Source organism: Archocentrus centrarchus, unplaced genomic scaffold (genome assembly GCF_007364275.1).
Source record: "Archocentrus centrarchus isolate MPI-CPG fArcCen1 unplaced genomic scaffold, fArcCen1 scaffold_96_ctg1, whole genome shotgun sequence".
Lineage (NCBI taxonomy): Eukaryota > Metazoa > Chordata > Actinopteri > Cichliformes > Cichlidae > Archocentrus > Archocentrus centrarchus.
Window position 1 is genome coordinate 129,898 of NW_022060305.1, and position 22,203 is coordinate 152,100.

The window sequence follows — 22,203 nt, forward strand, 5'->3', positions numbered from 1 at the left end:
TGCCTCACCAGTTGTCTGTGTGAGAAAAAAAGAGCTGTGGACTGTCATGGGTTTGTTAAGCAGTATATACAGGACTTCTCCCGTATTGCAGGGCCCCTTTATGACTTACTGAAAGGCACAGCAGAAGACAATAATGTGCCGCAAAACAGGACAAACACAAGACAGTCTACAAGAAAGAGCAGAGTTGTGCCATCCCATAAGCCAATTGTGTGGACTGAAAAACACCAGTGCATATTGGAACGTCTAATAGATTGTTTGGTTGAGCCACCAATCCTCGGGTTCCCAGACTTCTCTAAACCATTCATCCTCCACATTGATGCCTCAAACCAGGGCCTCGGAGCAGTTCTTTATCAGCAACAGGATGATAAGCTCCGTGTAATAGCTTATGGTTCCCGAACATTGACTGCAGCTGAACGGAATTATCACCTACATTCAGGAAAATTGGAATTCCTTGTACTAAAGTGGGCAGTCACAGAGAAATTCAGAGACTACCTCTATTATGTGCCTACGTTCACAGTGTTCAATGACAACAATCCTCTCACCTACATTCTGTCAAGTGCCGAGCTCAATGCAACAGGATGTAGATGGGTGGCAGAGCTCGCAGACTTCCATTTCACCATCCGATATCGTCCAGAGAGAGAGAATGTGGATGCTGATAGCCTGTCAAGAATGAATGTTAAAATAGAGGAAATGATCAAACACTGCACAGAGGAAGTGGGATCAGATTGTGTGGCAACAATAACCCAAGCTGTTGAGACACAAGAATCTAACTTAGCAAATGTCTGTACAATGCTTTCCCCTCTCCAGTGTACAGCAGTCAGTGAAGAGACACACAAACCATTCCCGGTGGCAGAGATTAGGCAAGCACAGCAGGATGATGAAAACAGTAGCCCAATAATGCAGTGCAAAATAAGGAATGAAAGGCCATCAAGACAACAATTCAATGCATTAAGCACCCAAAGTAAGTGTCTTCTGCGTGAATGGGAAAAACTTCATATTGATGACAATGGCATTCTTTGCAGGAAGACAACAAACAAGACACAGCTTGTACTACCTGAGAAGTATAAAACCACTGTACTGAGAGAATTGCAAGATGAAATGGGTCATCAAGGCACTGACCGAACAACATCGCTGGTCAGGGATCGGTTCTTTTGGCCTTACATACAAAAAGACATTGGACATTATGTGACAAAGACCTGTACTTGCCTGAAACAAAAGCCACCATGTAGAGAAACGAGGGCCCCTCTCACAAGTATTGTTACTACACAGCCATTTGAACTGGTGTCAATAGATTTTCTTCACTTGGACAAATGTAAAGGTGGATACGAGTATATCTTGGTAATCGTTGATCAGTTTTACTCGTTTTGCACAGGCTTATGCCACCACCTCTAAGTCTGCCAAAACAGTGGCTGATCGAATATTTAATGATTATGCCTTGAAGTTTGGACTGCCAGCACGGATACACCATGATCAGGGTGGTGAATTTGACAACCAACTCTTTTCCCAGTTGAAAAAGAACTGTGGCATAGTAGGATCCCGAATGACACCTTATCACCCACAAGGAAATGGGCAGGTTGAACGCTTCAACCAAACACTATTACAAATGTTAAAGACACTTACTGATCAGCAGAAAACAAGCTGGAAAGAATCCCTGAACAAGTTGATCTATGCATATAACTGCACGCAATGTGAGGTAACTGGTTTTTCCCCTTTCTACCTTCTGTTCGGAAGGTCCCCAAGGTTACCTATTGATCTCCTGTTTGGTCTCACCACTGAGACAGGGAAAACAGACCACCTAACATACATGGAGAAATGGAAACAATGCAGGAGGCACATGAAATAGTACGAGAGAACGCAAAGAAGGCAGCAGAGAGAAGTAAAAAACATTATGATGGGTAAGTAAAAAGCTCTGTGCTATGTCCTGGCGATTGAGTCCTTGTTCGAAACCTGACACCTAGGGGCGGAACTGGAAAGCTTCGTAATCACTGGGAACAGGATATTCATGTTGTGATCTGTCAGGTTGCAGAAGGCCTCCACCAAAGCAGGAGAAAAGAAGGATGAAGGAGACAGAGACAGAAAATGCAGATCAGAAAGAGGAAGATGATGAAGAGGAATGGGTGTACTATTACAAACCAGTAATACAGTCTCAAATGCCCCATGCAAACGAAGTGATTGAGAACACAGACACACAACAGGACAGTGGTCAGGAGAAACAAAATTTGAGTGATGATGAATTGATTGAAGGAAGGCTCATAGCAAACACAGATTAGTCTGAAACACAGCAGGAAAATGTGCCACAGGAAGAGGACTATCAGAACAGAGATGGAAGCTTAGTTGGAAAAATAGTGGATAAATCTCCAGCATTCCAACATCCAGAGCCATCCAGAGGGGAAAGAGACCAGATACATGGTGCACCAAGGAGGGAAAGACGAGCCCCTAAAGTCTTCACCTATGATCAACTTGGGACTCCAACATGCTATAATGCAGCATATGAAAATGAAAGGCTCTACCAACATCAGCCCATACCACATCAAGATATTCAACCAGCGATCCTGTGGACCAATCCATTCCAGACCTACCAACCTATAATTATGCAAGAATACTAGACTCAGATTCAGTGCCGAAAATGATGAATGAAGAGAACAGATCACTAAATTTGGGTGATTAATTGGCAGTACCCTCCCATGTACTTAAATATGAAACAATCACGTGGTTGAGCCAACTAGGACATAATGACTTAAGAACCCTTGGTTTATGAGTGCTGTGATGTCGGGACGACATCTAACTTTGTAGGGGAGAGTGTGATAGGTTGATTTTTTTTATTCTATTGATTATTAATCGAAATTCATAATTGAGGTAAATATGTCCATGGGAATTGTTAAGAATACAACCTATCATTCTTCCATCGGTGATCTACTTGTTGAGCCTTTTTGGTAATGTGTGGGATATGTGATCATTTAGTCATACCTTGGACTGCAGGAGGGGGGCACTCCGGCCGCGGTGCTTCATTCTCAATGAAGCTGCAGAAGGAGAAGCATCGCGTTCGAGTGCATTTATTGATTTCCTTTCCCCTTCTCAGGTATGTGATGAGTGTTTGTGCTCCTATACTGTGGAGATATGTGCCGAGTTTTGTTTGACTGTCTGTAGACTGACTCACTAACTGTTCGAGACGTTTTGAAGTGTTATTTCTTTTGCATTTCTTGTAGCATACTGTTGGCCAGCTAGCTGAGCTAAGTGCTCTACGCTGCCGCTAGCATAGTGCACTACGCCACCAGAATGTGTGCATATGGTGATGGCGATGCATATGTGTGTTAGTTCTGTTTGTACTGAACAACTATTGTAGAGAGAATAGGAATAAGGAAAAATGTCTGTTGATGTGTGTATATAAATGGTATTTTCAATACTTTTGAGTTTGGTGATTTAAATTTGTGTTTAATAATTTGCTTGGGCATTTATGTCATATTGATTTCCTTTCCCCTTCTCAGGGTGTAACGTTATCAGTCTTTTTGTTGGAAAACTGGGGGCTGCACAAGCTTAATGTTGTAATACTTATAATACTACCTATCACAGGTCTGTTTTTAGTCGCTAATGTGGCTGAAACACTCGCGCTGACATGGAGACACCTGAGCGCTGCAGAGTTTAAACGAAGCAACAGATTGTGTCGACGATTTTTTATAATGGAATTATTGGAGTTACTCGATGAATCGTTGCAGCTCTGATCTCAAACAGCAGCTTGTAGCAGCTGCTCAGGGTCTGCTAAAGTCAATATTATAATATATTGATGGATATTAATGTAAAAATCATGTCCATCCCTAGAACAGATGCTGATAAAATGGCTGTTTAGAGCCTGCCGTCCTCCTCTTTATACAGTCTGTGTGTGGAGCACTTCTAGTTTAGCAACAATGAAACAGCCTCAGGTTAGACACAATGATGCATTCAGGATTTGGCTCAAGCTTCCAACATGGACAAGTGCAGCCACGTGTTTGTGACCAGTCATGTTTGTGCATTTCATGCTGTGTGGAGGAATTTATGTCCAAATTGATGTCGACTAACTGATTCTAAAGATGTGTCATAACGGCCTTAACTGAGCATGCTCACAGTGACAGCAGATATTGGTCTTGTTTGTGGAAACATGAGGACACAAACATCTTTCTGCTGCTTTTTACACTTTTCTTTTTGTTCTGAGCTGGACCTGTGTGTCTGAAATAAGGCATTTATCACCATCACTGACACACTCGCCTTTCATCAAAACACACTTCATTTCAGACAAAAAAAAAAGATGAAGAAGAAGAAATTTCCATGTTGAAGGGAAGTTATGTCTGAAGACAAATGAGGTTCACTTGGTAAATAAGCAGATAAGACAGAGAATAGAAACACAGTCAGTGAACTGACCTCAGAGTCTGCAGTCTACATTCTGGACTCTCCAGAAAACCACACAGCTGCTTCACTCCTGAATCCTGCAGCTTGTTGTTATTCAGGTTCAGCTCTCTCAGATGGGAGGGGTTGGACTTTAGAGCTGAGCTCAGAGACACACAGCTGATCTCTGACAGGCTGCAGCTCCACAATCTGAACAAAGAATAAAACAAAGCGATCAAATCATTGATGTTCAATCAGATGTGTTCAGGTTTTAAATGTGCAGCTCAACATTATTATGAGCTAATCAATGAGCTTTTCTAACAATGAGGAGCATGAATTTGTCCTTCTGATACTGTGAATCATAATCATGTCAGCTTTCTACACACAGCATCCAGATGAAGTTTTTGGCTCAGTTCAATCATGAAGATCTACCTGCTGACCCGCATTCCTGTCATTGGGCTGCTTCTCTCTTCTTTCCATCATTTCCTCTTTCCCACACCGTCAAACTCAATTCTGTCCTCATCAGCTGTTCCAATAATCTTACCCGCCTTTGTGAGTGCATCACTTCCTGTTTCCTGTCCTTTCAAACTCAGAGTCATTCTGTCATTCTGCCTTTCACACTCATTTGTGCAACAGCCGTCCTCAGAGAGCCTCATCCAAACAGACTGCTCTAGACTGCTATGTTTGGGTGGGCAGCTAAAAATTATTGGGGGGCAACTTTGTTGAGATGAAGACTGGAAGTTTGAGCAGCCGACTAGTGACCTGCAGGTTGCTGGTTTGAGTCCCTGTTCAGATGTTGCCATCTCTGTATCTCTGTGTATCACAACACATCCAACCACAAAAGCTGCTACAACAGGTCAGTGAGAACTACACAGAAAAATAAAACTAGCAGAAAAACTAAACTGGCTCAGCTGCACATGTTAGAGCAGGTTACAACTCTGTGTGTGTGTGTGTGTGTGTGTGTGTGTGTGTCTGTGTGTGTGTGGGGCTGTAGGCTGACCATCCAATCAGACATTAGAAACTGTATTCATAGTTTCTGTGCTGCTTTTTCCTCTGGCTGAACAAAGGGACATTTTTAGCTCTTGGTGGGCTCAGTTCACTCTGACCCACTGCTCCAACCTGCCGAGCAACCACGTCTCCATCTGCTCCACTGCCACCATCAACACGGAGACTCCAGAGGCGGCATTACGAAGCAGGATTCCCTCCTATCCAGATAACTTCAGGGTTGACCCTGGGTTTTCTGCACTATGAAGGTGGCTCACTTCTTACAGAGGTTTATTGCCATGGGAACATATGCTGTGAACCTAACTTGCTCCACAGCAGGTTACTGACCAATCAGCTCTCTGGAAAATAGCACCACCATTCCTGAAAGATGTCTCAGAGCTCTGTGTGCAGACAGTAGGAGGGTCTAAAGTCTTTGTGTTTCCCTGATGAGCATCAGTAGATTCTTAGATGAAACTTTGTTCATTGAGTATTTGCTGCTGGCTGCAAGCAGTTTGATTGTTTTATAAGCAATAATTAATGATCCTAAAACAGGACACCTACACTGTATTTGCTGACCTCTGATCAGCTTTGCATGTAGTCCAAGCCTACATTTGAATTCTGGTTTTATTCTCTCAGACCGTTAAACACTACAGAGGCTGCAGCTGAAGAATCAAAACTAAAATCAGATTTGAAACTTTGATGAAATAATTATAATCCATCAGATTCTCCCATGTCTCAGTGATAGAGTTGTGATATTGATGAGTCTGTTAACGCTTTCTTTCCTGTCTTCATTTAGCTTCATCTTCAATAATAAAGCAGGTCTTTTCCAGACTTACTGGACAAAGTGTTTAAAGTGCACACTTTTAATATTATGTTACTCTGCAGAGCGTTTCCTCTCACACACACTCAAAGCACTGCTTTGTCTGCAGTAGCTGTGTTGCTTTCTGTCGTACTGTGTGTGTAATGTCTTCAAATTTTTCCCATAGTAGAGCATCATCTTCCACACAGGGGAAACCCTGGGTTAACTTAGCCAGCTGATTACCAGCTTGGTGTGACTGCTTATCCTGATTGCCAATGTTAGGATAAGTGAATCCAGATATCGGAGAGATATCCTGGGTATGTTGAAGTGGCTTCATAGTCCAGGCCTCAGGGGTCCTGTCCTCCTTTCTGCACTCACAAACACACACTACATTTAATATTCTCTGTTTGCAAGGCTGCGAGCTGCTGTGAGTTTTCAATCTTTAAAAAATGCTTCCCACAGGTTTGTGAGGTCGGGAATGCATTCAGTGTTTGTTAGCTTTAAGGACAAATGCATTGTGTTTTTGTCAGCAGCTTTGGGTGTGGACAAATGTGCAACTGTTCACATTGAAATTATCAAATGTGAGAAAAGAGACATTTTACAGGGTTTGGTAGAGGCTGCAGCTGATTCAGTCCTTTAGACTGAAGTGTGAGTGCTGCTCAGATGGAGTCTAAGCCCTCAGCAGTACTCGGGCCGCTCCTTTAGAAAGCTGCTGCTGCTTCAGAAGCTCCACAGAGAATCATTCTCCTCTCTTTAACAATGGGGCTGCTGGCCTCCTGCTGCTGAGGCTTCATACATCACACCTGATTCTGCTGTCATCCTCTCACTTCAACAGGTACACTGAGGTAAGTACAGCATATAGTTCTACTTAGAGTTCAGCATACAGCTCTAAGAGCTCAGTACTCACTGGAGTCTATCGGCCAACATAGTTTGATTACACAGGCTCGTATTACTGCAGTAAGTTTTGGTTTTACTCCTGACTCTTTTCTCCTTATTGAAACGAGGCTTCACTCTGAATAATTCCCAACATGTAAATGAAAATAAGACGTGGTCAGAGCTGAGATCAGATGAATTAATGGTTATGGTTTTGATCTGTTTTTATTAAAGAACAAGATATGATCGTGTTAATCAGCACATATGTCTCTGCTCTATAGTTTAAACTCTTTGTGATCCTTTTTCTATCAGCTCAGAGCATTTGTTGTAACCTAAAAACTCTGTATCTCCATTTTTCATAACTCTGTTAATCAGCAACTGTCAGTGAACTCACCTCAGAGTCTCCAGTTTACAGTTTGGACTCTTTAATCCAGCAGACAACAGCTTCACTCCTGAATCCTGCAGGTTGTTCGAGTTCAGGTCCAGATATGTCAGATGGGAGGGGTTAGACTTCAGAGCTGAAGCTACAACTTCACAGTGAGTCTCTGAGAGTCCACAGTTAGAAAGTCTGAAACACAAGAAAAGCAACTTAAAGTGATTTAGAAACAAAACACAGAACAACCAAAGATAGGAAAACATGACAAACTTTTTTAAAATAATAATAGTAATAATAATAATGATCATGGTCCTCCAGCATGACCTATCTCACACAGAGTGTAGCAGCTCATTTGCTGTTCTTAGAATAAAATTACAAAATTGAGATAAAATGCCATAAACAATATCAAATTAAAGAGGAAAGAAGACCCACTTTGTTATATCACAAAAGTCATTTAGCTCAGCTGGAAACTTTTTTTGGTACCAGTTTTAAGCCTAATCTTAAAAATAGAGAGGGTGTCTGTCTCCTGAATCCAAGCTGGGAGCTGGTTCCACAGAAGAGGGGCCTGAAAGCTGAAGGCTCTGCCTCCCATTCTACTCTTAAGTATCTGAGGAACCACAAGTAAGCCAGCAGTCTGAGAGAGAAGTGCTCTGTTGGGGTGATATGGTACTATGAGGTCTTTAAGCTAAGATGGGGCCTGATTATTCAGGACTATTAAGGCGATTGGCCTATAATTAGCTAAGACAGCTGAGTCGAGTGATGCCTTCTGAAGTAATGGTTTAATTACTACCACCATAAAAGCATGTGGTACGTATCCCATTAATAAAGATCAATTGATCATTTTTAAGATTGAAGCATTAATTAATGGAAGGACTTCTTTGAGCAGTCTTGTAGGAATGGGGTCTAATAAACATGTTGCTGGTTTGGATGAGGTAACTGTTGAAGTTAACACAGAAAAATCAATCAGAAAGAAAGAGTCTAAATAAATATCAGCAGTACTGAAAGTAGCTGAACATAAAGATACGTCTGTGAGATGGTTATGAATTTTTTTTCTACAATGGTTCAAATTTTATTTGTGAAGAAATGAATGAAGGCATTAATAGTTAAAATGAAAGGAATACTTGGCTCAACAGAGCTCTGACTCTTCTTTTTAGGACTACGCTTCCTCCTCACACCCAGCCAGGAAAAGGATTTTCCAGGGTGTGGAGCTGAGCCTCCAATTCACTGAGTCTGGCCTCCAAGGCTACAAACAGGCTGCATATGTTACAAGTATCCTTACTGCTAAAGGAGACCGAGGAGGAACTAAACAACTGACACACAAAGCAGAAAAGTGCAGGAGGGACAGGCGAGGAAGCCATTTATACCTAGACGCCACATTGAGCGAGTGGGCCTGTTGCTGTGACACGTCAGCACGTCCGCCATAATGGATGTGGCAGATATGCACTGTAAACTAATACAAATGAGCAGAACTTGGACTGAACTTCATAAAGTGCCTTTCTACAAAGTTATTTAAGTTATTTAAGTCATTCACACATTCAGATATTTCTTTGAACAAGAAAAAGCCACCGGCAGAACCAGGCTCAGGGAGGGGCAGTCATCTGCCACGACGGGTTGGGCTGAGGGGAGAGAGACAGGACAAAAGACATGCTGTGGAAGAGAGACAGAGATTAACCCTTTAATTTGGAACCAGTTGCCAGCGACAGGATTTTTCAGTGTGTTTTTAAATTACCGTAGCTCTTGAACCATTTACTCAATTGAAACAGTTTCTGAAAAGGAGAGACTCTGCACTTTTCGGCAATATTAGGGTCATTATGGTAATATCAGGCACTGGGTTCGATTCCACCTCTGCCCAGGCCTCTCTCTCTGTGTGGAGTTTGCATGCTCTCCCCGTGTCTGCGTGGGTTTCCTCCCACAGTCCAAAGACATGGACTTACTGGGCTTAGATTAACTGGCTACTCTAAGGTGCCGTTTACACGAAGCCGTTTTCACTGGAAACGGTGTCGTTTTGATGCGTTTCAGCCTTTCGTTTACACGATGGCGTTTCAGAAACGATCCGCGTTTACACGAGGACATGTGAAACGATGAAAACGATGTAGTTCCCATGCCAGGCCACAAGTTGGCGTTGGTTTTCTCTTTGCAGTTTGTTTACGCAAGACGCGCATGCATGGAGTGACACAGTAGGTAGTGCAGCAAATTGTTCATTACTTACAAAACGGCCAATGTGAGAGGTTTTGTGTGGACAGATGATGAGGTTGGATCGCTGCTGCACACAACGCTGAATTACAAAACGGTAAAAACACAGGAAAAGCATAAGAAGCACTCGTGAATCCGCGAGTACTGTTTATCAGTTTGCGCGTGCGCGAAAAACTGGCCGTCGCAACCATAGTGCGCATGTGCGAGTCGAGCGTTTTCAAATCACCCCGGTTTCAAGTGTTTACACGAAAACGCAAGCCGGTGCGTTTCTGAAACGCTCCACTCTGGACCCCGTTTCTGAAACACATCGTTTTCACTCTGTTGTCGTGTAAACAGAAGGGCGAAACGCATCAAAACGACACCGTTGTCGTGTAAACGCAAGGCCGAAACGCATCAAAACGACACCGTTTCAAAATGAAAACGGTCTCGTGTAAACGGCACCTAAACTGCCCACAGGTGTGAATGAGAGCATGAAGGTGTGTGTGGCTGTTGTCTGTCTCTCTGTGTTGGCCCTGCAGCAGGCTGGCGACCTGTACAGGGTGCATCCTGCCTCTCGCCCTATGTCAGCTGGGATAGGCTCCAGCCCCACCTCCCCACCCCCACCCCCCGCGAGCCTGAACAAGATAGGTGGAAGTGATTGGATGGATGGATGGTTTCACAGCAGTCCCAGGAATAACTGTTGACAGAAGTGCGAGTGAGTGATAGTGAGAGGTCTCAGGAGAAAAAATACATTTTATTGGACATATGAGTGTTTTTTACAGTTTTTGTTGATTGGGTGATTGGGTTTATGTTATCAGGGTGACAACATAAACTTTTATTTACATAGAAGACAATGTCTAACAAATGTTCCGGGATGTTTGGGAGAGGAATGCCAATCCTTTGTTCTCTCAGTCTCTCTCCCAGAACAATGTTAGTTCCTAGCTTATATACCACAGAGTTCTACCCCCAACATGTGGTTTAAATTGCCCATGCTCTATGCCTAGAACCAGTTTCAGCCAGTTTTCAGCAAAGACAGGAAGTCTTGGAATACCTTTCCTTATTTGGTCATAGGAGAAAAGGTAATAGGTAAAGGGCCTCAGCTAAGAAGTCCACAGCTATAATCCATATGGCTTAAAATGATAAATAAAACTAAATGATTTGCTGGATTCCAAGCTTGCCCTGATTTAATTTTATTTTTGTTTTTAATAAATGCATGCTTTTTACTTACTCCTTGGTTGCCTCCCACTTTTTTTTTGTTGTTGTTTTTTTGTTGTTTTTAAGCTGCCCTCTGCCTGCTTTGAATGAACCGCCCCCTCTTCCACGTAACAAATGGCGTTGTCAGCAGGATCAGTTTCGAGGCAGCTGGGGGTAGCCAAGGAGGTTAGCTAAGATTGTAGTATCTGTGTTCCTGGTGCTAACCATGCATTTAGATTAAATGCTCTGTTGGAAAGACTTAAAGATGAAGATGATGGAATGTAATGGTTGCTGTTTTACCTGGTTGAAGTCTGTCAGAAAGGGATGTGTGGGGAAGAGTTTCATTTGGCACAGATGTATTTAGGTAATGTCCAATCATGGGGACGTCATCAAAGGAGCTGAGCCTCAGGGAGTGTTTGGTTTAGGATCTTGGGTTGCTGCTGGGCAGCAGTGCTTGAGGAGAAGCATGGAGCCCAGGCTACACCTGGTGAGACGCCAGCAGTCCTTGACTGTGAATAGCCGGTGACATGAAGATCCCTTATGCTAGCTATGCTAAATAAGACATGAAATCAGGTGATGAACAGGTTACCTAAATGTGGAAATGAGACTATATCACACACCTTTTGCTTTAACGTTCTCCCAGGATGAGAAAATTGCTGAGACCAGACTGTAATTAATGCCCTATCTGACACTCAGTGGTGAGTGTGGCAGGGACTGTGAAGATTTTAGTGTGGGGGGATGTGATGTGGCAGAAGTAATTTTAATGTTTTATTGGGTTTTTTAATACTTGCATGTTTTTTAAACATATTTATTTCATGCTTTTATTGTTGGGTTTTGACTTCCTGCCACATCAATTAGGGGAATGGGCACCACCTGCTGGGGCACCTTGATAAAGAATGGAGGAGCAGCAGAGGGATGAGCAAGCAGAGGAAGCAGCAAGACGGCGCTGCAGGGAGGACACAGAGAAATGCAGAGAAACCATAAAAGCATGGACTGAGGGAATGGACCCAAGAGAAAGAGGAGAGCCAGCAGAGCTGATACACCGGTGGCCATGGGAGAAAACAACAAGGGACTTCATAATGTAGTGAAGGAAAAAGAGAACTGTGTTACAATGGCCATGGGGGAAGTAAAAAAACTGAGATGTGAACGGGATAATTTGCTGGACTCCAAGCTTGCCCTGTTTTAATTTGATTTATGTTTTTAATAAATGGCATGCTATTTTTACTTAATCCTTAGTTTCCTCCCACTTTTTTTTAAGCTGCCCTCTGCCTGATTTAAATGAACCGCCGCCTATTCCATGTAACAATAATACAAGTATGATGCTATTTTTACAACAAACACCTGGAACACTGTTATATGAACACTGAATATTTAAAGAACTACTAATCTGCAATAACTGATAATGTTAATCACATCTGGACTCACTCAGCCTTCCTGCAGTTCCTCACAGCTGGGATCAGTCTCCGTCGTCCCTCCTCTGATGTGTTGTACTTCTTCAGGTCCAACTCATCCAGAACCTCCTCTGACATCTGCAGCATGTAGGCCAGAGCTGAGCACTGGATCTCAGAGAGTCTCTTATATCTGTTCTCTGACTTCAGGAACTCTTGGATCTCCTGATGTACTGAGAGGTCCTTCATCTCCATCAGACAGTGGAAGATGTTGATGCTTCTGTCAGGAGAGATTTGATCACTGTTCATCTTCTTCAGGTTGTTGATGGCTCTCTGGATGATTTCTGGGCTGTTCTCTGTCTGACCCAGCAGACCTCCTAAGAGTCTCTGGTTGGACTCCAGAGAGAGGCCATGAAGGAAGCGAACAAACAGGTCCAGGTGGCCGTTTTTACAGCACAAGGATTTCTCCATGACTCTGTTCAGAAAGACATCCAGAGATTGGAAACACTGATCACTGAGTTTGAGAAATCTAAAAAGCTTCTCTTTAAATGACTTTGGCTTTGAATCACTGTTTTCTTTTTCTTTTAAGAAGTCCCACAGGAAGTCCACTACAGCTGTTGTCTTCCTTTTGGTGAAACAGTGGAACATGTAGACTGCAGCCAGAAACTCCTGAATGCTCAGATGAACAAAGCAGTAGACTGGTTTCTGGAAGATCACACACTCTCTTTTGAAGATCTCTGTACAAACTCCTGAGTACACCGAGGCCTCTGTCACATCCAGACCACACTGCTCCAGGTCTTCTTGATAAAACATGATGTTTCCTTTCTCCAGATGTTCAAACGCCAGCCTCCCCAGCTTCAGAAGAACTTCCCTGTCAGTCTCCATCAACTCCTGTGGACTCGTCTCATGTCCCTCATGGTACTTGTTCTTCTTCCTCTTTGTCTGAACCAGCAGGAAGTGTGAGTACATGTCAGTCAGGGTCTTGGGCAGCTCTCCTCCCTGCTCTGTAGTCAACATGTGCTCCAGAACTGTAGCAGTGATCCAGCAGAAGACTGGGATTCTACACATGATGTGGAGGCTCCTGGATGTCTTCATGTGGGAAATGATTCTGCTGGACAGCTCTTCATCACTGAACCTCCTCCCGAAGTACTCCTCCTTCTGGGCATCAGTGAAGCCTTGTACTTCTGTGAACCTGTGGACATGATTAGGAGGGATCTGATTGGCTGGTGCAGGTCGGGAAGTTATCCAGATGAGAGCTGAGGGAAGCAGATTCCCCTCGATGAGGTTTGTCAGCAGCACAGTGACTGATGACTTCTGTGTGACATCAGACACGAGCTTCCTGTTGGTGAAATCCAGTGAAAGTCTGCTTTCATCCAGGCCGTCAAAGATGAACAGAAGTTTACAGACAGCGAGCTTCTCTGCTGGGACCTTCTGTAATGTTGGATGGAAAACATGGAGCAGCTCCAGAAGACTGTACCGCTGATCTGGGATCAGGTTCAGCTCCCTGAATGAAAGCAGAATCACCACACTGACATGTTGGTTCTCCAAGCCCTCTGCCCAGTCCAGAGTGAACTTCTGCACTGAGAAGGTTTTTCCAACACCAGCGATGCCGTTGGTCAGAACCACTCTGATGGGTCTCTGTTGGTCAGGTGAGGCTTTAAAGATGTCGTGGCACCTGATTGGAGTGTCATGGAGGGTCTTCTTCTTGGAGACTGTCTCCAGCTGCCTCACCTCATGTTGGGTATGAAGCTCTTCACTCTGTCCCTCTGTGATGTAGAGCTCAGTGTAGATCGTGTTCAGGAGGGTTCTACTTCCTGTTTCATCACTTCCTTCAGTCACACGTTCACATCTCCTCCTCAGACTGATCTTATGTTCCTCTAAAACCTCCTGCAGACCAGGATCTGCTAAACAACCAGAAAAACAATGAAAGCAAAGAGAAAGAAAACTCTTTAATATCTGAACATCACAACAAGAAGTCCAGTTTTCAGAAATGACTCCATCAGCAGACAGATGTTCAGTCTTACTTTGTACACAGCTGCTCTGACTGGCTGTCTGCAGTCCAGCTCTGGTTCTGGATCTTTCTCCACACTGGGGTCCAGGTTCATTACTGAAGTCTGGAGGAAAATCTTTGGACTCATCACTCTTCATAGACAGACAGCTGGATACTGAAGACTCTGCTGTGTGTCTGTGCTGCTGACCTCTGGAAACACAAACACAGAATAAAATCATAGCTGCTCTTTTACATGTTCATGTTGTTGGGCACTGAGCTGCTTTCCTGGCAGGAAAAAGGCTGTGAATCTTTTCCTGCTTCTAACAGCTGGTGTTTTTCTCCTAAATCCTGATCGTAGCTGTGAAAGAACTGATGTGTTTGAAGTGGAAATGTTGGAGTGAAGCACTGAGAGAACAGATGACACAGCCCCTCCCTGCCCTGTGAGCAAATCTCTCATTCACAATAGTTTGAATAGATTCAGTTACACAGTTCTTCTGTTTGCCATCAAATGTGTTTGTTTCTCACTTTATTCATATGTTCATGTTGGTAATGTTTGGAATTCAGACTGAATTGATTGTTATCTGCTGCAGCAGCCTCAGCACCCCTCCTGCCCACAGCCTCTCTGGGATGCTCTTTTTAGACCAAATCATGTTAATAATTGACCTCATCAGCTGGGAGACGTTCCTCATTTCAGGATCTGCACATTCAGTCTCTGTTTCCAGCCTCAAGTTGTTTGACAGCAGAAACATCAGTGAAGAAGCTCAAGTTTCCTCAGTCTGATTTCAAACTGATGGAGCTGTAAATGTGAGCTTTAGCTTTCTATGAAGCCAGCTTTGGGCAGAAGGCTGTATGGTACAGCTGCACTACATGGCAAACATTTTTCTTTATCAAAACTTATAAAGGCTCATAAACTTTCTGATGGACTGGCTGAGGGCTTTCTGTGGACCAGACTGTATGTGGATCTATGACACTTCCATTGTGTGTCCAGTCAAAGCGTGTGTGTGTCCCTGAATGTGATTCTCATTTCCCAAAGTGGTCCTGAGTGACCCTGAATGTGACAGCCCTGCTTTAACCTCCTCAGACCCTGCGTCCATATGGAGACGTTACATTTAGGCTCTGCTGCACCTCATACTTCATTCTGCTCAACAGTGTTTTAGGTGCCGTTTACACGAGACCGTTTTCATTTTGAAACGGTGTCGTTTTGATGCGTTTCGGCCTTGCGTTTACACGACAACGGTGTCGTTTTGATGCGTTTCGCCCTTCTGTTTACACGACAACAGAGTGAAAACGATGTGTTTCAGAAACAGGGTCCAGAGTGGAGCGTTTCAGAAACGCACCGGCTTGCGTTTTCGTGTAAACACTTGAAACCGGGGTGATTTGAAAACGCTCGACTCGCACATGCGCACTATGGTTGCGACGGCCAGTTTTTCGCGCACGCGCAAACTGATAAACAGTACTCGCGGATTCACGAGTGCTTCTTATGCTTTTCCTGTGTTTTTACCGTTTTGTAATTCAGCGTTGTGTGCAGCAGCGATCCAACCTCATCATCGGTCCACACAAAACCTCTCACATTGGCCGTTTTGTAAGTAATGAACAATTTGCCGCACTACCTACTGTGTCACTCCATGCATGCGCGTCTTGCGTAAACAAACTGCAAAGAGAAAACCAACGCCAACTTGTGGCCTGGCATGGGAACTACATCGTATTCATCGTTTCACATGTCCTCGTGTAAACGCGGATCGTTTCTGAAACGCCATCGTGTAAACGAAAGGCTGAAACGCATCAAAACGACACCGTTTCCAGTGAAAACGGCTTCGTGTAAACGGCACCTTAGACTTTGTTCATCCATGTTGACTTTGTTGTGTTATGCTATCAAATAAAGCCATCGTCCCATCTGAGGACATTTTTACAAAAGTATGTAACAACCATGGAACAAAATCCAACTTCCTGTTCAAAGAGGAAGTTGAGTTTATCTGCATATCAGGTCCATGTGATCACAAATATGTAAGAGAAATGAAAAATGCCTCAGAAACAGGAGCTCAGGTCTCAGGAGGTTAAAGTGTGAATGAGGTCTGCACATTCTCACTGCTCATTCCTCCTTCATGAACAACGGTTTGTGCACGGGAAAAGTCACACACATGCTTTTTGTCACACATCATTTCTACATCCAGCCCAGGTGATTTTTAGCATCACGAAGTTTTTCTCTCACAGCTTTCTTTGAAACGTGTTGCTGACATTAAATTCAGAATGAGGCTTCAGATCAATCTGTGTCTGTGCCAGTTTGAACTCAATATCAGCTTTACATGATTTAGCTTTGCATTTGTTTCTACTTTCATTTCTCACACAGAGAAACTCAGCGGTTGTTTACTGGTCAAATCTCCTTGAATCCAATCAAAGCATTCAGCATTACATTTGGACTTTTACAGGAGAATAAAGTTCCATTTGAGTTTCAGGCTTTTACTGTACTGAGCTTCAAGAAGAGCTTTTCCAAATGTTTAACCCACCATATTTACACAATCACAAGCATCATTTTGTGTAAAGAGGACACTGGATGCCATTAGCTGCAGTTCAGAACAAAGCCTTTACTAAACCCCCAGAACAAGTACAGTCCAAAAAAACATGCAATATCGAAAAGCATTATGGGAAATGTAGTCCCACTACTACACATTTATCATCCCGTTCAACAACTAGAAACACAATGATTCACAATGTTTCTGATTGGATTAAACTGCACAGAGAGTTTATTAAAGGATATGAAGTCATTAGAATTAAACTCAAGTGTAAATAAAACTGATTTGTGTGTCAATAAGGGGAACTATGTGAGAGTGCTGTTTGTAGATTACAGCTCAGCATTCAACACCATAGTTCCCTCCAGGCTGGTCTCTTAGCTGCTGGACCTGGGCCTGGGCCCATCCCTGTGCAGGTGGGTTCACAGCTTCCTGACCAGCAGACCACAGGTGGTACGAGTGGGTCACCTCACCTCATCCTCCCTCACCCTCAACACTGGATCCCCCAAGGCTGTGTGCTCAGCCCTCTGCTGTACTCACTGTACACCCATGACTGCGAGGCCACGTCAGAGTCCAATGTCATCATCAAGTTTGCTGACGACACTGCTGTTGTGGGACTAATCTCCCACAATGAGGAGACAGCCTACAGGAGAGAGGTCTCCCGCCTGGAGAACTGGTGCCAGGAGAACCACATCCTGCTCAACGTCAGCAAAACGAAGGAACTGATTGTGAACTTCAGCAGGAAGCAGCAGAGGGACTACCATCCACTTGTCATCAGTGGTGCTGAGGTGGAAAGAGTGGACACTTTCAAATACCTGGGAGTGACCATCTCACAGGACCTGTCCTGGACTCATCACATAAACATCACTGTGAAGAAGGCCAGACAGCGTCTCTACCTCCTCAGGCGGCTGAGAGACTTCAAGCTCCCACTCAAGGTGCTCAGGAACTTTTACACCTGCACCATCGAGAGCATCGTGCATGGGAGCATCACCACCTGGATGGGAAACTGCACCAAGCAGGACTTCATGGCCCTAAAAAGGGTGGTTCGTTCAGCTGAACGGACCATCAGAACCACCCTCCCCAACCTGCAGGACATTTACACCAAGCAGTGCAGGCTGAGGGCCATGAAGATCCTAAAACAGCCCAGCCACCCCGGACACTCTCTCTTCTCCCTGCTCCCATCAGGCCGGCGTTACCGCTGCCTGAGGGCTAAGACTGAAAGGTTGAAGAAGAGTTTTTACCCACAAGCCATCCGTCTGCTCAACTCTGAGCCCTAACTGGACCATTATTGCACAATGTAAATATTATAATTTATAATCTATAATTCCACGTAAAAGTGTGTATAGTGTATAGTATATAGTGTATAGTGTGAATTACTTTTTTATTTTTATTCTTCTTATTTATATGTGTGTGTATATATGGTTGCAGGTACAAAATACATTTCACTGTGCATTGTACTGTGTATAACTGTGCATGTGACAAATAAACACTATCTTAAATCTTAAATCTTAAATATTTATGTACCAACATGTGACATTAATATCTTTTTAAATCTGGGAGCTAAAACTTATTTTTTTGTTGGGAAATATTTTTATCACCCCAATGCTGATATTTAAAGTTATTTTTCCTGCTTCTGTTTGCTTGCGGCTGGGCTGCTTTCTACACTGTAATAAATGCATATTGTGTGTCTAAAAGTAGTAGGAAGATTTGAGGCCTGTTCGAGTGGCTCTTATTTGTGTTCAGGCACCAGAAGCTCTGCTACTCCTCCCTAGCAGTCTGCTGTGGCCAAGCAGACCCTCTCCTTTATGACCCTGCCCTTTTTGAGTTCATATATAGGACACCAGTCATCCTGTTTGCCCATTTTTCGATTTATACTGGTAATAGGGATGAATCTGTCCAGTGGACCTAGCCATAGGCTACTTTATGTAGCACAGCCAAAGATTTTGAAAATGCAAATCAAGAAAGTGTAAATCTGTCTAAGAAACAAGTCTAGGGGCAAATTGGGCCTCACTTTCTCCCTCATATCTGGTCTGTGTAAGTGTGGGCAGTTGTAAATCCTTCTCCAGGAGTACTATAGGATGGCCACAAGGAGGCTGTTTCTGACAAATTATTGTGATGAATTTTTCTTACTGTCTTTTGTTGATGTATTGAAGATGCTCCGGGATGTTTGTGCCTTTTCAGATAACGTCAGTAGAATTAATGACAGTTTCTAATGTAAGCTTACAAAGTGCAGACTCAGCACAAATCTTAGACAAAGAAAGGGAAAGAGTATAAATACCATGGTTAGAAGAGGAGAGAAAGAAGAGAAGAGAAGATGTAGGGATAGTCTTTGTCCGTGTTGTCCTTTTTTCCAGCAGCTACTAAGGCACAACCTCCCGGGAGGGCGTCTTGCTTTTACTTTTTGCTTTTTGTCCTCTGTTTTTTGTTTGTATATTTCTAAGTATTAGTAACTTTTTGAAACAGAGCTTGCTCATCACCATGGATCATTTGGACAGTTTGATTTTATTTGGACTCACACTTAATCTCAGCACGGGCTCTCCTCGGTCGGAGGGTGTGATGAGGAAGCCGGGGCATGATCAACCGGTTCTTTCTTCTTCTCTGTGTGTGTGTAACTCAGTCTTCACTATGTTACTGTCTGTGTCGTTTTAACTATTTGTGTGCTGCTAAGATGTCTAATAAACAGCCTGCATCAGAACCAGCTCAACCCTGTGATTCGTTGTTAACTATGGTTTTAATTGGGTTTTAATTTGCAGTCAAAAAGGAACATGGAGACCTCTAAAATGTATCCTACAGTTTTTATTATAATCAGTTTGTCTCATAAACACCAAGAATCAAGCTGAAGATGTGACCTTTGACTTCCAACATTGTGACTCAGTGCTCTGTAATAACTGTATTCCTCAGGTATTCTAATGTGGGATTTGATGGATCTAATATGTGACTCATATATGACTCCTCACAGAGATTGAGCTGCACATGTGTACAGATACAAACAGGTAGAAGAACTCCTTCATGTGTTTCTCAGTGACTTTGATGATGTTTTCAGTCCAAACTAGTTTCTCTGTGGGAAAATAACCTGATGTTGATCCTCACTGAAGCTTTGCTGTGTTAGTGGGAATGCAACAGTTCAGTGAAGCTGATCTAACAGACAGCAGCAGTTTGATTCCTGCTCAATGAATCATCTTCACATTTACAGCACAAACAGGCTCTTACTTTGAGTCTGACGCTTCATTACTGAAGTCTGGAGGAAAATCTTTGGACCAATCACTCTTCATAGACAGACAGCTGGATCCTGGAGACTCTGCCCTGCCCTCCTCTTCCTCCAAACCACTCATCTTCAGTCAGTCTGAGAGAGAAACCAGCAACACCGTCTGAGAGCAGAAGAAGAACCAGAAAAACAGGTCTGGTTTTCCTCCTCCTGCTCTGACTGTAAAATGGAGTCTGAACTTTGAATTCTTTCAGTTCCTCCCTCACCTGTAATCACATGATTGGAAGTGGATAATACACAGATGTGTTTCTTAAAGAGACAGGAGCTTCTCTCGTCTGATTGCTGTCTGTCTGTTTCTGTGCTGCTGGATCAATAATTAATTTTTATGCTTTACTGATTCAGACTCTCAGCTGTTGTTATGTAGTGATGGGGATATATCTCAGGACCTCCTCCATAATGAGCAGAAACATCTGCAGGAGTTCATCCTAATGAGCACGTTTGAACTCAGAAACAGACTGTAGGTCATGTTGCCAACACAGCAGGGGGCGCTGCAGGAAGAGTGTTTGGACACAATCCCAGCTGACACACACATGTTTAAGCTGCATTACTGCCACCTTCTGACTGGAGAGTGGCTCAAACAGAAGTTCTCCTTATTCTCCTGCTGTTCTCTAAAAACTGGGCACTGCTTCACCTGCACAGAAGAAACAACATCAGAGCTGATTTTAGAATGAACATCATCTTCCTGAGAGCGCTGCCACACTGTCAGACTGGCATAAATACAATCAGAGCCAAAATCATTCACAGTGATATTATTGTGATATCTATAGAAGATTTGATCTGAAAGCTCTCAGTGAAATTCATCTTTAACTTTGTTTATTGTGTTTTTTGCCTCTTTCAGCATTTTGTCAGCAACAGAAACATGAGCAAAACCTTCTGAGTCTTCCTGTTTCTTCCAGTCTGTCCTCACCTGTCACACAGAGCAGCAATGGGCTGCAGAGCTCGGTACCTCTGGACCTACTCAGGTCTTCCACAAGAATCCAGCTGGCAGAGTGAGAGCAGCCAGCTTTGACCTTAATGAGTCATTAACACAGAAACACTCCAAATCTGGTGGTGCTGAACAGGACAGGAGCAGAAGCACATTTACTGAGATTCAAAGCCCATGAAATGAAACACAGGCAGGAAGTCTTTGAGTTTAACTGAATCCTTCATCACGCCTGCCTCTGATGCTGAAATCAATCAGGCAGGAAACAGCCCACTCAGGGAATCTGCACTCTGTCTCCATATTTTATACTGAGAGATTATAGAAGCCCAAACAGCCCCAAAATGTGCTGAGCAGCCAAACATGCCTCCAAACATGTGCAGAGTCACACTGACATTATTCCTACAGAGAGCAGTGAGAGCTCTCAGCAGCTCACTTCAATAAGAAGGACAAACAGGGCAGAAGGAAGCACCACATGGAGCTCCCACTAACAGGCTGATATTCCTGTGCTGCTGTTCCTACAGCATCATAACTAATGTGCTTCCAGGACCTTCATTCAAACTGACCAATCACATGTTGTGACATCACGTGGCCACTCAGGGAAAAAGAGTGGAGAAATGCTAAATGCTGAACCTCAACCTGACCTGAGAAACAGTCAAAGTGATGATTTCCACAGTGGGTGTGTCTAGTATTGGATGGGTGAGGCAGTACTGAGGGTTCACAGATGGGAGAGGCCGCCCCTCAAGTAGTTTGGACACGTAAGAAATTTGTCTTCAGGTTTTCTGCTTAAAAAAGTTTAAACACATTGTAGCCCTGTAGGAAATGGACATAAATAAGTTGATTGAATGTGGTTAAATGCATTTATGTGAATGTTAAAATTTCAAATGTTAAGGTGTTAGGATAATTAATTTGCCATAAATATTCTATTTTATTTGTTTATTTCATTTGTTGTGAAGGAAAGCCAATCTAGTGTTTCATTTTAGTCACCTGTTTCTGTACTGGCTGCTGATTGGAGGTATTGGAGTGTGCGCGAGGGAGAAGGAAAAAGAGAGACCCGAGAAGAGAGGTGCGCTAGACTGTGACTGGAAAAGCGAAAGTTTTATGGCGAGTTAAACTGGTACTCCGTGTTCGGACATCGGCCAGGTGGACGGAAGGAGGACAGTTTCATTTGGTGCAGCCTATGCCTGTAAGTGTTTGGACTTGAAAGTCGTGGTTTGCTCGCTGGATAATCGAGCAGAAATTAGCCGCGCTGATCGTCTGAAATCTGCGGTTGGCTAGCCCGGCTAATCGCTACAGGACTCGGCTGACTCTTACCGCACACAGACAAAAGAGGATCCCAGATAGCGCTCTGAGCTACCTATAGTTCAGAGTTCCTCTGGC

At 43.5% G+C, this 22,203-nt stretch overlaps 1 protein-coding gene across 1 annotated transcript in view; it reads right to left on the bottom strand.

Annotated features, from left to right (window-relative positions):
* Window positions 1-19,974, bottom strand: part of LOC115778029 (NACHT, LRR and PYD domains-containing protein 3-like) — a 37,564-nt gene extending 17,590 nt beyond the window's left edge. The window contains exons 1-5 of the mRNA XM_030726048.1: window positions 19,850-19,974; window positions 14,167-14,342; window positions 12,180-14,046; window positions 7,407-7,580; window positions 4,393-4,566 (exon numbers count right to left, since the gene is read on the bottom strand). Of these exons, the coding sequence (XP_030581908.1) occupies window positions 4,393-4,566; window positions 7,407-7,580; window positions 12,180-14,046; window positions 14,167-14,342; window positions 19,850-19,971 (2,513 nt within the window). The 5' untranslated portion in view covers window positions 19,972-19,974. The remainder of the gene's footprint in view (window positions 1-4,392; window positions 4,567-7,406; window positions 7,581-12,179; window positions 14,047-14,166; window positions 14,343-19,849) is intronic.
* Window positions 19,975-22,203: the final 2,229 nt, after the last annotated feature.